This window comes from Harpegnathos saltator, unplaced genomic scaffold, assembly GCF_003227715.2.
Source record: "Harpegnathos saltator strain DR-91 unplaced genomic scaffold, Hsal_v8.6 scaffold155, whole genome shotgun sequence".
Lineage (NCBI taxonomy): Eukaryota > Metazoa > Arthropoda > Insecta > Hymenoptera > Formicidae > Harpegnathos > Harpegnathos saltator.
In genome coordinates, this window is record NW_020229934.1 from 257,312 (window position 1) to 272,881 (window position 15,570).

The window sequence follows — 15,570 nt, forward strand, 5'->3', positions numbered from 1 at the left end:
GGACGACGATATCGAATCGCAACGGGAAAATGAGCTGAACTCAGCTGTAAAGAACGCGTAACAAGTTTTCTTATCGCTGACGCACGACGTTGCTGTATTTATTTCATCATCTAATTACTCAATTTTGATACTTAGACCCGATACTTAATGACGATATGGTAATGCTGCTCAGGCGGAAGGGGGAACCTGATCGGCCGCAATAGAGAAAGTCGACCTAACAACATGCTCGTGTTCTTTTTGCAGTCGCAGCGCGAACGTCTGGAAACATATTTTTCACATTAATTTCGTATTCGTCCGACATATCGCTACGTTAATTTACTGGTGAGATATCTTTTTGTACACTGAAGTATCATAAAATGTACCCCCGCGATACGATATTGCTCTTCAAATAAAGGCACGAAGAAAAAAAAACCGAAGAGTAATACGTTAAAAATGATAACATGCGCGCGCGTCCGTTTGTATTGCTTTTTATTATCATTTTTCTTTACGCATACTTCCTGCATCGCATTTTAGTTCATCGCTCGCCCTAGAAATGAACTATCAAATAGTCAAATTTACAATCGCAGTTGAGCAGTTTCCTTTATAAAGTCAGCTCTACAAAAACGCAAAAGTCTCGTTTTACAATCTATTACAAGCAATCGCGTGCCGGCTCCCGATTCGTCGCGCGTGCCGATACTGCTGTGATTAATACTATTGATAACTTAGACGCGATCTCGCTTCTGATAAACTTTTGTGTAATTTTTTTTTCTTGAAAAAAGGAAAGGTACACGAGTTCACTTTTCAATTCATTATCTCAACTGTCTTTTCTCTGTCTCTTTATACCGTGCCATCTTTCATCTCAAGATTGCCTTTAATAATCAAGGAACCTAATAACGAAATATATATATATATATAATTTGTATATGATATATACGTATATATATAAACAACAAAATGTGATTTCCACGGTCTTCAGTTACGTTACAATGCAAGATTGCAACAATCACCTATGATCTCTCGGAGAGAAATCTCTCATTTCTTTCTTCACTTTACCTCTTTCCTTTTCTCTTGCAGACTGTATAAAATATCGTTATCGCCGCTTCTATTACGAAAGATCTATTGCTAGCGTGCTGTTCACTTGTGACTCGGCAGAGTGTCTTAATGAGACGATCGTGTCCTTCTTTTCATTCTTTCTTTATCTATTCACCTAGAAAAGACAGTACTGAAGAGAAATGCAGTCAGGAACAAACGCGACTATAATATTGCAACGATACTGCAAACACCAACCTTTAGGCGTACAAAGATATCCGCGACTCTCTTTCTCTCTCTTTCTTTCTGTCTGTAAAATATCTCTTCGGTAATCAGATCTATGGTGGTGATGCTCTTATGCTCTTTACAACAATTCGATTTGAATTTTATTGTAAGTGACACACACAGACACACACACGCACATGCACACACACACATTCTCTCGCTCTCGCAACCGTCTCCAACAACACGTTTGACAAAACATGCTGTTATACGAGATTATTCCCAACAGATTCAAGTAAACGCGACTATAGACGTAAGTAGCAAAAAACGCTCGACGTGTTTGCAGTGTAATAATTTGGAATACCATTTTTCACAGATGCGTTATATTAAAATTACGATTATGCGCCACCGAGCGGTCTGTATATACAGCCATATTTAGATCTGTTTTACAAAATACTATGCGTACCATGTACTTTCTCTCTCTCTCTCTCTCTCTCTCTCTCTGTCTTTCTTTTTCTCGCTTGATTTACGCGTTCAATCTTCGTAAATACCACTGCGCAACGACGAAATTTCTTCTGTCACGTAACCGATACAAATCAATCACGCGGCACAAAGCACTTTCGTACTTTCCGACATATCTGCGCATCAATTAGTCAGTCAAAATCCTTAATGATTCGTGCAATTTATAATGCAAAATAATGGGTTTAACGATATACACAAATGCCACGTTACAGCGTCATGCCACAATATATCATCCAATTTTAGATAAATGCTTAAAATTGGTGTATCGTTATATTTTATGTTCGTACTGACAAACTTCATATAATGCAACATTGCGAACGTCACGATACTTTACTGCTTTCTTATAATTTACGATTTATTCTTCCCTTTCAGAGCTAATCTGTACCTTAATTACGTCTGAACTCATAGACGATTCTCACTGATAATTTAAGCACATAATGTATAATATAACGTATAACAGTTCCTTCTTCTCTTTCAACATAAAGAGAAATTTATTAAATAATCCACGTAGTAGAAAGTTCGGCCTGTCCTCTTAGAAACGCTTACAATTACGCTATTTCGAATATCCGTGAGTTGTGTGGTGTTTTTAAATACATGTCGGCTAAGAAGTTCATCACAGTGAAACGTAGAAAATGATAAATAACGATCTGTAAAAGCAGCGAGAATTCTTGCATAACGCGCTGCAGGTTCCTCCGATGAGAGTTTCGTCAAGATGTTACTCTTATGTGCAGTGTTATAAATTAAGTATAAAAAAGGAGAAAAATGAATCGCTAATTTCTTTAATGATCAAATTAAGAGAATACTATGATATACTTTCTCAATAGAATCGTTACATTTCCCGTGTCGCTCCGCAAAAACGAGAGCGGCCGTTTCGCACGCACACTTAAAAAAAAAAGGCCCGAACGTGCTATTTGTTTGAGCTAGCGTTCATATCTCTTTACGAGAATTTCCTTGTCTAGAAGCAGCACTCGTTTCGCTGATCCTTTGCTTCGGATGTACCCTTTCGCGTTTGCGACGTTTCATGATTTCGGTAAAATGTACAAGATAAAATACATAAAAAAGTACATTTGAACGCAAGAAAGGTGTTTCAGGGTGTTTGAAAGGCAGCTTTAGATTTCTAGTCTCTCTTTCTCTCTCATTCTCTTACATACACCCACATATATATATGTGATACTTTTACATTTTACTTTGGTGTTGCAACAGAGATCGTAGCAATGTAGATCTTTGTATTTTGCTCGATTGTACATTGCAACTCGAACGAGATGTGTGATACTGTCTTCACAACACAAAATTTTTCGCGTGATTTTTTCGAAGAATTCTCTTACATCGCGCAGCTATCAATAATGAATCTACGTTTCAAACATCCTGAATGCAAATGCGATATATATATATATATGTATAAAAAGAAGCGTGTAAACACACAGTCCTTTTTCGGATACCAACATAGCGTTACGAGTGTTACGTGTTACATCATGCGGAACACGGTACAGCAGCTCTAGAGATTTTACGGCTACACACGAATTTTACATAACGGAATAAAAGAAAAAAACTTAAACTTTGCAGAAGTCACGCGCCCGTTTTTCACACTCCCAGTATCCCAATAACATTACAGAAAAAAAAAAGGATATACACAGTCTGTGTTACAGATAATAATCAGACAATAGTGTTAGGTTGGGTGCAGCTTACAAAATGGATCTCTCAATGAAAACGTTCTCCGTACTCCACGCAAAAGTTCGCGTCGAATCTCGCATGACGCCAAAGCAAACCGATCGGGTGATTACATAAGAACTTTACAAATTTAAGTCGAGGAACTACATCATATCGCTCTTCCATGATGCATAAAACAGCACTGCACATTTCACGACAGTCTCTTAATAATCCATCGTATACAAAGCTTGAATTTGCTTCCTCCCGATATCGTTTTCATAGTATTAAAATCACGTATATTTAATCTGGCTGAAGAAACAAATGTGAACGCATATTTCTGTTTTCTTTTTCCAATCCTCTCGTGTATCAGACGTCGCTCTCTCACTATACAGAGTCGTATAAATTATTATGAGTGGCTGCCTAATTTAATTCTTCTTCGTGTGGTGGAAATTTAATTGTAAATCTTAATGGCCTTTTCGAGGTAGTTGATGCGAGAGCGCTTTGGCGCTTTGTTGACGTGCTCCAGGCCAAGCCAAGGCCTGTGTGGTGATGTGCCTGTGTTTAAAATATAGATCATTCATTCATTACGTCATATTATATTACAAATCACGCATTAATGTCGTATCTCTATCAACGCGGCTTACAAAAGCTTAATAACGCGATTTACGAAGTTTTAATAAATTAAACCACGTCGACAGAAACTGGCAAGTACGACATATGCAATGCGATCGTTTATATATATATATGTACATATATATGTATGTACTTTATATCGACATGCTTTTAGGAAGATGAGCGACATCGCTCATACTTAATACCTGTGTGAGGCAGGAAATCAGTCATATCGATACAATGGTCCGGCGAATCGATAATGAACTGCGGTTTCCCCATTGACACCACCGCGAACTTAAACTTCAAAGTTTTTTTATGAATTCTCATAAGAGATCAAAAAAGATAAGATAAGGATGCCTACCTTTTCGAATTCTTTCTCCTGAACACCTAATTTCTTCAGCAGTCTATCCTTCATTTTGTGGAAAGGTTCACCCTGCGAGATTTGTGGTGTTTGTTAATATGTGATTATCCCTTTCTCGCGATTTAACGTCTCAACCGAGATTTAAACGATTACTCACGTGTTTTATCTTGAAGAAGAAGGGTATACCGAACGTTGAGAAAACGTCTTTGTGAAAATGCGCGACTGGTACCAGCATTTCATCCTCTGCTAGATTTAATTCGTCGTTCGGAATCTCTTCTATCCTGTACAGCTTGGTACCTGACGCGTTTAAGTTATCTAAGGGTACCTCGTCCCGCGGCCCAGGCAGAAGCTTGTTGCAATTGATTTCTAATATCCTCAGTTTTCCCGATCCGTTTTCTGACAATTCTACTTGCTTCTTAGCCTCTTCGAGTAACGTAGCGACGGTGCCGTTCTTATTCGGGTAAAGAATAATCTCTTTCTCTTCCTTAAGCGACGGGCCTACCCATATGCACTTGAACTGTTTTTTGTTTTCTAGCTCGTTTACTCTAATACTGAGCTGTTGGTAAAATAATTTCTTTACTTTCGACTTGCAATATGAAACCAGTTCCTTGAGTGTACCCTCGAATGTACATTTCAAGGGATGGCCAGGAGAATCTTTGTAACTGAAAAAAAAAAACAATTGGAAGAATTTACAGTCGTCTTTCTTTCGCCCGAGCAGTTCTATCACACGATCGAAACTTCTCACGTCTTCTTTGGTCATATAGCGTCACATCGACATTACGATGCGAATAAAAAATGTAAATTCTTACTTCTGACATCTGAAGAATTGCAAGAGATATGGGTCTGTGCCGACTCGTTGTGCCACTGCCTTTGCCATTTGATCATACGTCATTCTAAGAGAAAGTTCCATCGTGAAACCTGGGTCGTTGGGAATCGTTTTGTCGCAGAACGTCACTTCTACCCTGTAGAACAGATCTCTGAAACGCAAATGCATCAAAGAATCAGCAAATGCCCCACACAGCAGGTTCAAAGATACGATTTGTCTGATGATAAAAGAGATATCAAAAGTCTTCGCACTGCAAAGTCTTTGTGCTACTCACTTGAAGTATTCTCGACACGTTGGAAGTTCGTACATGTCATTATCTCCTTCTTTTTGAAAGACGATAATGTCACCATCCATCAATTCCTCAAGGACCTTTTCCAGCGGCTCTGTTAGATTATCTATTTTCTCAACTAGATTCGGTTTAATTTCCTCATACAAAGCGAGCTCGGTATCTGGCGGAAATCCGGCCCGTTCGTTTAAAATTGGTATGAGTTCCTCTGTAAAATTTGTTATTTCGTATAGAGAACTGTTCCTCAACATTGTAAAGATGGAAAGTCCGTAATAATAATTGTATGATTTACAGTTTTCTTTTTCGTAGATATATATATATTCTAACTTACGGACTTTAGCAGTGACAGGCATATAATGATGACCACAGTAATGAATTTTCTTGTTTTTAGGATCGTAGAGCTTAAAGAAAAGTAGAACGTCGGTGTCTTTGTCGAAAGGCGGTAATGCTGTCATGTCTGAATCAGGTGGAACAAGTTCAACAAACACGTTCCAAGGATTGTGATTTTCCGCACAATCAATGATGGACTTCTGAAGATCAGCGTCCGGTTCGATTAACGTAGGTCTGCAGGTTTGATTCGAACGTTGGCTAAATGGCCAAATGCGAATCTGTTCTATTGGATATTTCTGTAGGAAAAAATCATATATATATATATATAATATTAAACTGTTATTATTTTTGTATTTTTCTTCAAATTTTTAAATGAAAAAGAAAGATATCAAATATAACATAATTATTTTATCATATGCAAGCTGTTTTAAAAATATTTGTTATTTTGTGTGAAGGAGAATCGAAGATATTTTATCGTTTCTTACTTTTACATCAAAAAATAAAAATTTCAATCCATATTTGATTACCTACCGTAACGTGTGGCTGTATGTATGTGTATTGTGAAAGAATATAATCTAAGAAACCACCAACAAAGTATTTTATGGACCACATTGGTGCGCAGAATACATTACACTAGTGTTACACCAGTATCGATTTACTTTGTAAATAAATTCTGATGTACACGTGTAAGCACACAAAGTCAGCGACGGAAAAACAGCATATGAAAGCAATTTGTCTTTAATAAGCTCACTTACCAAACTATCGCTCAGTAGCTCGAGAAAATCGTGTACAGTCGCCTGCTTACGTACGCGAAATACACGATATAAAGCGTGCTCTGGGTCGTAGAGATCATTTCCTTGGTGACCGTCAAAGCTATCCTCGAGAAGGACATTGACGGTCATGTACAAGTACGCCTCCGTTCTCTCCTTTCTTCTTATCTGTTCCAGCCTCTTCTCCTCTTGCAGCCTCTCCACCAGCTAGACCAACAAAATTAAAATTATCCACGTGTGTACTCATTTTCATTTCATTGATCATTTTTCCTCGACTGCCTTTTCTCAATTTACATAATTTCTGCTTTCTTTTTTCTTTTTCTTCTTTTTTTCTTTTAGAAAAGAGTTGCGTCGCTGTCATGCTTTTGAGATTCGAGAACAAGTGTATTCGAAACATCAAAAGAATGACGGTACATTTTTCCATTTCATGTAATTTTAATTTTGTTCATCTGCCGCTATATCGACTACCAAGTCAACAATTACACAATGAAAATTATCTGGCGGTGAGTGATGGTTCCCCCACATATCTTGCTTGCTAGTAAATATAATCAGTAAATGTGCATTAGTAATTACACATAAAATATTAATACACGACATATACGACGTAGACAGGTATGGTATAAATTCTCTAAAATTTCACTAGGTAACATATATCTTGTCACATGCTGTGTTACCATTTCAATATCCAGAATACGATCGTTTGAATATAAGAAATAAATCTTAGCAAAGTAGTAATCAAACACGATCGTTTTAGCAAATAGCTATGTACATGCGTAATACATACCTATTAGAACACTATTAACCACCACCCATGCCAAATAATTGTAACAATGTAATATGTAACTATAGTAGTGTGGAGATGCCTCGTAACTCGGACCTTGGTTACTGAATTGTACAAGATAGATAAGAGCAACGGTAAAAATAAAATTAACGCGGTTTCTGCCTGTAAGATTTTTCAGTACCCAACAGTTTATTCGTTATTCCTCTTTTTTCATTTTTATATATAAAATAGTGGTGTGTGTAGCATTTAAAGGTATCTCACGATTAAAGCTATTGTAAAGTATTTACTCTATCGATGATATCTTTTTAGCGTTCTTCCGTCTATTTATTAATATATAACAACAAATAAATAGAGATAGCATCTGTCAATGATCATAATCACTATTAACACGGAGAGAATTTAATGAATTAACGACTTCCTCGAGTAATTGCATTCTCTGTTAAAACACGGAGTTCTTACTTTGCATGTGTTACCTTTCATATTGATTTTAAATATTAGTTCAGGAAAAAATCCGCGAAATTGATTAATATAAATCACATGATGTCTCACTCACTAAACAATCCAGTTAAATAGCAAATATGCTAAAGAAGACGTATCAAGGAAGCTGATGTTACTGACAAGTACTACTTAATGGTGGTTACTTCTCTTCCTTCCATATAAGTATTATATTGCAAGAGCTAAAAACTTCATTAGCTCTGATCGATACCTGTTATATTCTCACTAATAACTCTCTTTTTCTCTCCCTTTCTCGTTTTCTTCTTTCTCTTATACAATTATTCACACATATCCAAATTTTCCTTGCGATATGTTTGTTCACTTTTCACTTATGTGTGATTTCAGTATACTACAATACAATGATTAATTTCACGTATATAGTATTATACAATGTTTGTTACAATAAACATTCCCAAAACAATCCTAAGGCTCATCACGTTATTAGTCCGACTGATCAGACTTCACGTTTTTTCCCTGTTTTTTGGATCAACATGTTCGACAGTGACAAAAGTGCAACACGTACATCAGTCATCATTCTTTCTCTTTAATTCCTTGCGTTAATATAAAATTATTTCAGTTAAGAATAAATAAAAAAAGGAAATCACATTATATTCTTATACATATTCCTCAATCGTCCGTACCGAAAAAACCCTTTATAAAAAGGCATCAAATGCGTCTTTGTCCATATAAAACAAATCTCTATATAACATGTGTCATAGAGCTCAAACCACAATGTACAAGTGTCGATTAAAAATCGCTTTATATTAATCTTTAGGATTTCTCTGTTCGGACGTTAACTGACATGATTTACTTCGCGACACGCACGGATTTAATGAAACAGAATTAACGCGCGCGCGTAAACGACCTTTGTATGGTACAATATCATACCATCATAAATGTAACATTGTACTTAAAAATAGACAAGATTTCTATAATATCAACATTTACCGGTAGAACAGCTCAAAGCTGATAGTAATGTAAATCTTTCACAAGAGAATATTCAAGAAAAAATGAATAACAATAACCCGATCGGAAAAAAAGAAACGTACGATAATAGAATATATAATTCCATCAAATGAACCCTCTTTAATTTGTACATACTACCTCAAAAATTAAACTATTAGTGGTAGCCAAAATATCGCAACGAGGGCGGAGAAATCCCCCGAGACTCTCTTACACATAAACATTATGTACTCCCAATGCGATGTGATAATCTGACAATCCTATATACTAGGAGCAGGCTCATTGTGGCTCAATATGACATCGAGACTTCAGGAAGAGTTTGATCGAGAAGCAACGCAAGCAATTTACAACTTTCTCCGCCTATTTCTCTATTGGCGTCTTTTGTCGGTTAAAAATCATGAATATAAAGATTTGGATTCCGAGGATTTTGCGTGCACGGACGAAGAGTCGCGGTCTCTGTATGCGAGTCTTTGATCGAGTCAGTCGCGTCTTTGTCACGTTCAAGGTCGCTCAACTCCTGGGAAAGCTCTCTTTGAAGGACGTTTCTGACCTCTTGAGGTATATCCTCTTCTTTGACCTCTTGCAAGACGTTTTCCAGCTCTGAATTCCTTATGTAAACCAGCATATAAGCGTTAGTACAATGTTTCACAGCCATAGACATGTCCTCATCTTGACCACCGTAATTGTGTTCAATAGCTTCCTGCTTCGTGCAACGTGAGACGACGTCATCATCGAACTTACACCACTATCACAGAACAAATAGGACAAAGTATTTCGGAGATGTTGCGACATAACATTTTATCTTAAATCGTATAGATATTATCGATAGAAATGCCACAAATCAAATAGCAACAAATATTTCACGTGGTCGTCTTAAATTTAAAAATTATTCGTTTCAAAGTTGTAAAAAATATATACAATTATGTACTATTGATGCATAACCATAAATACAAGAATAAAATGTGCAGTTGAGGATATGAATAAGAGTATAAAATAACAAAGTATATTATTTATTCTAAGATATTTGTGAGAGATCATTTATTATATAAGATTCCTTCTATTGCATTCACTGCAACGGCAGTTTTCTGAAGTAAGTTATATAAACGAGTCTCCATATCGTAATAATGTTCAACAAACCTAAACAAATTTCTAAATCTTTTACTCACTTTGCCATCACCAGCGGGATTAATAAATACAACATAGTGTCCTCCATGGTTGTCACCACTATGAACCAGTACTGCATGTAATGTATAATCCGCGCTCGTTGCTTCTTTGTTTTGCAGATACTTGCCGAGACTAATTTTTTCGTAGAACTCAAACCTCGAAAAATAAGTTTGTATGATTATGCAAATTCTGAGAGATTTAGTCATTGATTTGTGATTGATCTATATAATTCGGTCGAAATGAATCGGTGAAAAGTGATAATCTTTATTTTCTTACCTGTCGTTAAATTTGACAGAACAATCCGTAACTGGGTCATATTGAAACCGCATGAGGTGTAGGTGTAAAACCGGTGGAAATGATGAAAAGATAACGCCCTTTTCTGCTTCCTGTAATCCATGCTCTCCTGCGTCATACTTATTATCACCGTCAAGACTTTCTGTGCTTACGTAGTCACTAAAAGACTCATAAACTGAAACAAAATATATGCATGTTTTCTGCTAAATTGCTATATACAAATACGTCAATTTTTCTTCCTCCCATATACATAATAAATATATATATATTTATACATGACACACACACATATATATATATATATATGTATATATACAATACTCACTACTCTTTTTGCCTTTTATATTCAACTGTATGTCGTAAAATGTTTCAACTCTTGTGGATTTGTAGTCTATATTTTTACATTTGATAAAGGACACCATTTTTCCCTCGAACAATTTTGGCACTGTACCTTCCACACATGTTCCTTTCATCTTGCTCTCCAATTTATCCAACAGCTGAATTTTTGAGACAATAGTTTATATATACATATAATTGGTCGATACAAATAAATTACAATGAAATACAGAATGCACTTACCACACGTAGAAATTCCTGCACATCGTGTTGCATAAAAGAATCCAATGTCTCCCAGCCGAAGCTTTTAGTTAATTTCTTCGTACCGACAGGCTTGTCAGAAAACTGTAATTCATGAAAGACCCTCTGCAAAGCTAGGGCAACACTCTTGCTAGAATCGTCACTTTCTGTTGGCATCTTGTACACTGCTTTTCGCAACTAGAAAAACAAATACGAATTAATTAAACAGGCGAAACAAAAGACATATTTTAGCTTAAAAAAAATTCATATTTTTTCACCAACCTGATTTGTAAAATATAAAGTTTGCAATAGAGAATTCATGTAGCATGTAGCACCTTGATTCTTCAAGCCTACGTAACCTGTATGCTTTTTACTGTCCCAACTGACACCATGAGGTGCATCAGCCACTACATGAACCTGATTAAAATCGAGAAGTATCACAAACATCTTCAGTATAAATTCTACATTACTAGTGCATTTACATTCTTCTCTCTCTCTCTCTCTCTCTCTCTCTCTCTCTCTCTCTCTCTCTCTCTCTCTCTCTCTCTAATGAGATTATTGTGTTAAATCAGTAAATAAATATTTAGTTGGAAAATTCATTCATATTTATTCATATTTATGAGAAAAATTAACTTTGCCAAACATATAATTACGATTTACTACAAATGGCTTAACAACTCCGGTAATAACAAGAGTAATAAATAGATAAAGACTTATTGAAAGATAGATGAAATGCATTACTCGACGGTATTGATTAATAAAGATACAACACAAACCTCAAGCGTGATTGAATCATCTTTTATGAAACCCCTATCAGGATCCAGAACATCCTGCCAGGTCATGAAATGGCTGAAGCCCCAGTCATTTTCTTTGCTATAGAAGAGATGCTGAATTTCTATAAAAATATAGAATGTATTACTACAAAAATGCATATGTACAATACTATTTTTCAAGAAATTCAAATATATTAATAAATTAAGTATTAAATAAATAAAAACCTTTATAATATATAGTGTAGTACTTACTTCTGCTAAACGGTTCTTGTCCTTCTTTACAAGATAGAAGACGCAATTCTGCAACTGCATAACAACTCCAGGAAGTAGATTCACTTTCTCCATTGCATTGAAGGAAAAAGCCAAGTGATCTCTGGGGTTGTCTCTCTTGTGTTTGACTTGAACGTGGCATCACCATAATCTTCCATGGTAAATTACGAACATAACATGCAGGTGACAATTGGGAATCCTTCATTTTTGATATATTTTCCACAGTATATCGGAAAGTTGCTTCTGATCTTGCTTCATCTACTCAAAAAAAAATATAATTTTATCAAAATACACAATGTACAATGTACTATTGTGTACAATGTACACAATAGCATAATATATAGAACTGAAATGATTTTTTAATTGTGGAAAATTTAAGTAAAAATATAAGCAAGGAAATCATCACACCTTCTTCCATTTCTTGATCTTGAACTATACACGCTAACTCTGGTTCACCATTCATAGGACGATTGTCAGTTCCATCTCCCCCACCATCATTTGGAGTTTCTACAAAGTCAGTAATATTCATCTTTTTAAGACTTTCTTCTTTCTTAGAAGACAAATTTAATAAATATCTTAAAGGAAATATTTGTCAGGATAATATAAGAAATAAGAGTTAACCTTAAATTTTATAACAGATTCATAGAATTATATTAATTAAATAAGCAATTTATAATATAAGTGTATTAACCAAATTATATACGTTAAATAGACAGGTGTCACCTTTTTATTGAAGTGATTGTATAAGCACAGTATCAATATCTCATTTACCTAAAGTATCATAGCAAAAGACTCTTTTCATAAAAACATAAAAGTCACAATATATAGAATATTCCATGTGGAATGCCTTGGTAAATTATTACAATTTGATTGGTAGAGAAAAGGAAACAAGTGAATTATATCAGATGAAGATCATCGATAGTATAATTATAATTTGATATTCACCCTGTAAACCATATATTAGATATACATTTGCTTGACTTTAAATAAATTATTCAATACAGGTAGAAAACATCATATGATATATATATATATATATACATATGTATCATTTACTCAAATGTATAATATGAGTTAACAACTAATTCTTCATATATATATATAATGGCTATATATAGTGTAATTTTCTTCATAAACATTTGCAGAAATTATTACATTTATTCATATATCAGACTTCAAATTATGAAACAACATACAACAAACAATTATGTAACACATAGTTTTATATTTCATTTCTATTTATATATTGTTATATTCATAATTTATAATAACATGAGTTATATTAATATATTGAGAGGTAACAACCCCTGAACTATATTACTGTCTTGCAACTTAATAAGTATATAAAATTTTTTTTCTATTCAAATAAGAAAAGTAGTAATAAAAGCATTTATATATAATAATATAACAATATGACCAGTTGAGTGCAACATAGTAATTGTCATATTTAATCTAAAGCAGAGTGAAATAAGAAATAATTTTTATAAAAAGTTATAAATTCTTCTCTCTCATAAGATATGTTTCTGCTTATGGATAATACATACATCCTCTTACAAAAACATATAATTATTACATTTATATTTTTACTGTACTATAGAAATTTCAAGGTTAATAAGCACTTCTACATGAAAAACAAAATAAACAATGATTAAAGACATTTGATATCACATTAATTGTGGACAAATTATTTACACATTAACACTAATTAATTATACGAAAAACCGGTTGCATGTATTTTGTCGGCTGAAAACGACATTAAGATTTCTTTTTGTGACAACCACGATATACAAAGCTGCACCGCGGAGAGTTTCCTTCTAAATATAAAGATCATTCCATTCGCGTGCTTACTGTCGGACGGAAAAACAAAAAAAATCCGAAGAAAAGTAGCAAGAGGTGCGCGACAGAGAGAGAGAGCACTTCTTTCTCTTTTTCTTTCTCTCTCTCTCTCTCTCTCTCTCTCATCGACTTTGCGTTTACGTTTGTAATACGAGAGGGGAAGAGAGAAAGAGAGAGACAGAGAAAAAGGGAGGGGAGGGAATAGAGAGAGAGAGAGAGAGAGAGAGAGAGAGAGAGAGAGAGAGAGAGAGAGAGAGAGAGAAAGAGAAAGACAGAGAGAGAAGGCGCACTTACCCTCTTGCGTGTCCATCTCCTCGACCTCGTTAACCTGAACAGGCGCGAGGCTCAGCTGCTTGAGGTTCTCCTGGTCGTTTACGTGATTCATCGCGAAGCCGATGTTGATGGTCGTCTTGATGGCGCCGGGTACCTCGGTGACGGCCTCCGCCGTCGAGGTTACGTCTGCGGTTGGAGTTTGCTGTTGCTGGTTGATGCCCGACGTTGGCGCGGTCACAAACGGCTTACGATTGCGACAAGGAGGAGTCGTTGATGTTGTTGTTGTTTTAACGAGTGTCTTCCTCGGTTGTATCGTGGCCAACGACGTTCGCTCGTGCGGATGTTGCTGCTGCTGCGGCTGCGGCTGCGGCGGCGGCGGCGGCGGCGGCGGCGGCGGCGGCGGCGGCGGCGGCGGCGACGGCGGCGGCGGTGGTGGCGATTGCCGTTGCTGATAATGCGACTGTTGCAACTGCCGCGACTGCTGTTGCGGTTGTTCCGACTCCGTTGTCACGATCACCCGGTTGTCCAAGCCCACGTCGCTACCGAGACTCGACAGCGACGTCGCTTTACCGCACTCCGACGATTGATGTTTGCTCGCAGTTCGCCCAATTTCTGCGGCCATCAAGTGCCCCCACTCGCACGGGGGACGCCCACAGCATATATTCCACCCTCGTGTTACCTCTCTCGCTGCTAGATCCGTTGAGTAGCAGCGTACCCGCACGTACTCCTACGCTTCTCTTCCGGATGTCGCCACGGCGAAATCGCAGCTACCTTCGCGGCGGTGGCGGTAGCGACGACGGCGACGACGACGTCTATGATGATGAGAACGATGTGATGGTAGTGGTAGTGGTGGTAGTGGTGGTAGTGGTGGTAGTGGTGTAGTGGTAGTGGTAGTGGTAGTGGTGGTGGTAGTGGTAGTGGTAGTGGTGGTGGTGGCGGTGGTGTGTTGCTGCTGCTGGCGATGGTGGTGGCGTTGGTAGCGGCGATCGCCTCGTTTCTCGTTCCGGCGTCTCGCGCACCGACCTCCTCCTCCTCCTACAATTCCTCCTGCCCCTTCTGCACCACCGCGGCCGATCCGCGGAAAAACGGTAATCGCTGCGTGCTTATTCGGCGCACAGCGACGACGCAACGACGACCACTGACAACGACGACGATTAATTTAACAATTAACTGCGACTGCGACAACGACAGTGACGACCGCGCGCGGCGCATATATACGCACACACACAACACACACGCACGTTACTCACTCTTTACGCGACTACTCGGTTTGCTCGCGCTCGATTTCTCTACTGCCGTGACCGCCGGATCTCGATCGCTGGCTCCGATTCTCGATCGACTTATCCGCAACTTCCGGCTATGCGCTACCGTATGCAAACAAGGGCCTACCTGCGTATAACACTGTTGTTCTCTTGCAGCAGTGCTCGCTAATTCCCTCCTTGTTGTTTCTTTGTCTCACCGTGTCCAACCGCGACTGGATTCTTACTTGAACACCACGAACGAGTGCGCGCGAACGGCTGAACCCGTGCGTCGCGATCGCTCGCGGATTTCTCGGTTTCAC

General features: G+C 37.3%; 1 protein-coding gene across 2 annotated transcripts; it reads right to left on the reverse strand.

Moving 5' to 3' along the window:
- Positions 1-451: 451 nt before the first annotated feature.
- Usp7 (Ubiquitin-specific protease 7) lies at positions 452-15,469 on the reverse strand. Of its 2 annotated transcripts, none has more exons than XM_011141290.3 (18): positions 14,031-15,469; positions 12,309-12,407; positions 11,883-12,158; positions 11,634-11,752; positions 11,140-11,274; positions 10,861-11,055; positions 10,607-10,778; positions 10,264-10,456; positions 9,990-10,143; positions 9,374-9,568; positions 6,570-6,791; positions 5,816-6,110; positions 5,473-5,692; positions 5,182-5,349; positions 4,530-5,034; positions 4,373-4,444; positions 4,218-4,305; positions 452-3,954 (listed from the first exon to the last, which is right to left on the reverse strand). In XM_011141290.3, the coding sequence occupies exons 1-18, from the start codon at positions 14,629-14,631 to the stop codon at positions 3,851-3,853; spliced, it is 3,813 nt and encodes a 1,270-aa protein (XP_011139592.2). In that variant the 5' UTR covers positions 14,632-15,469; the 3' UTR covers positions 452-3,850. The 2 variants fall into 2 exon arrangements, with proteins under 2 accessions (XP_011139592.2, XP_011139593.2); XM_011141291.3 differs by having other exon boundaries at positions 4,218-4,311.
- Between the last annotated feature and the right edge of the window lie 101 nt (positions 15,470-15,570).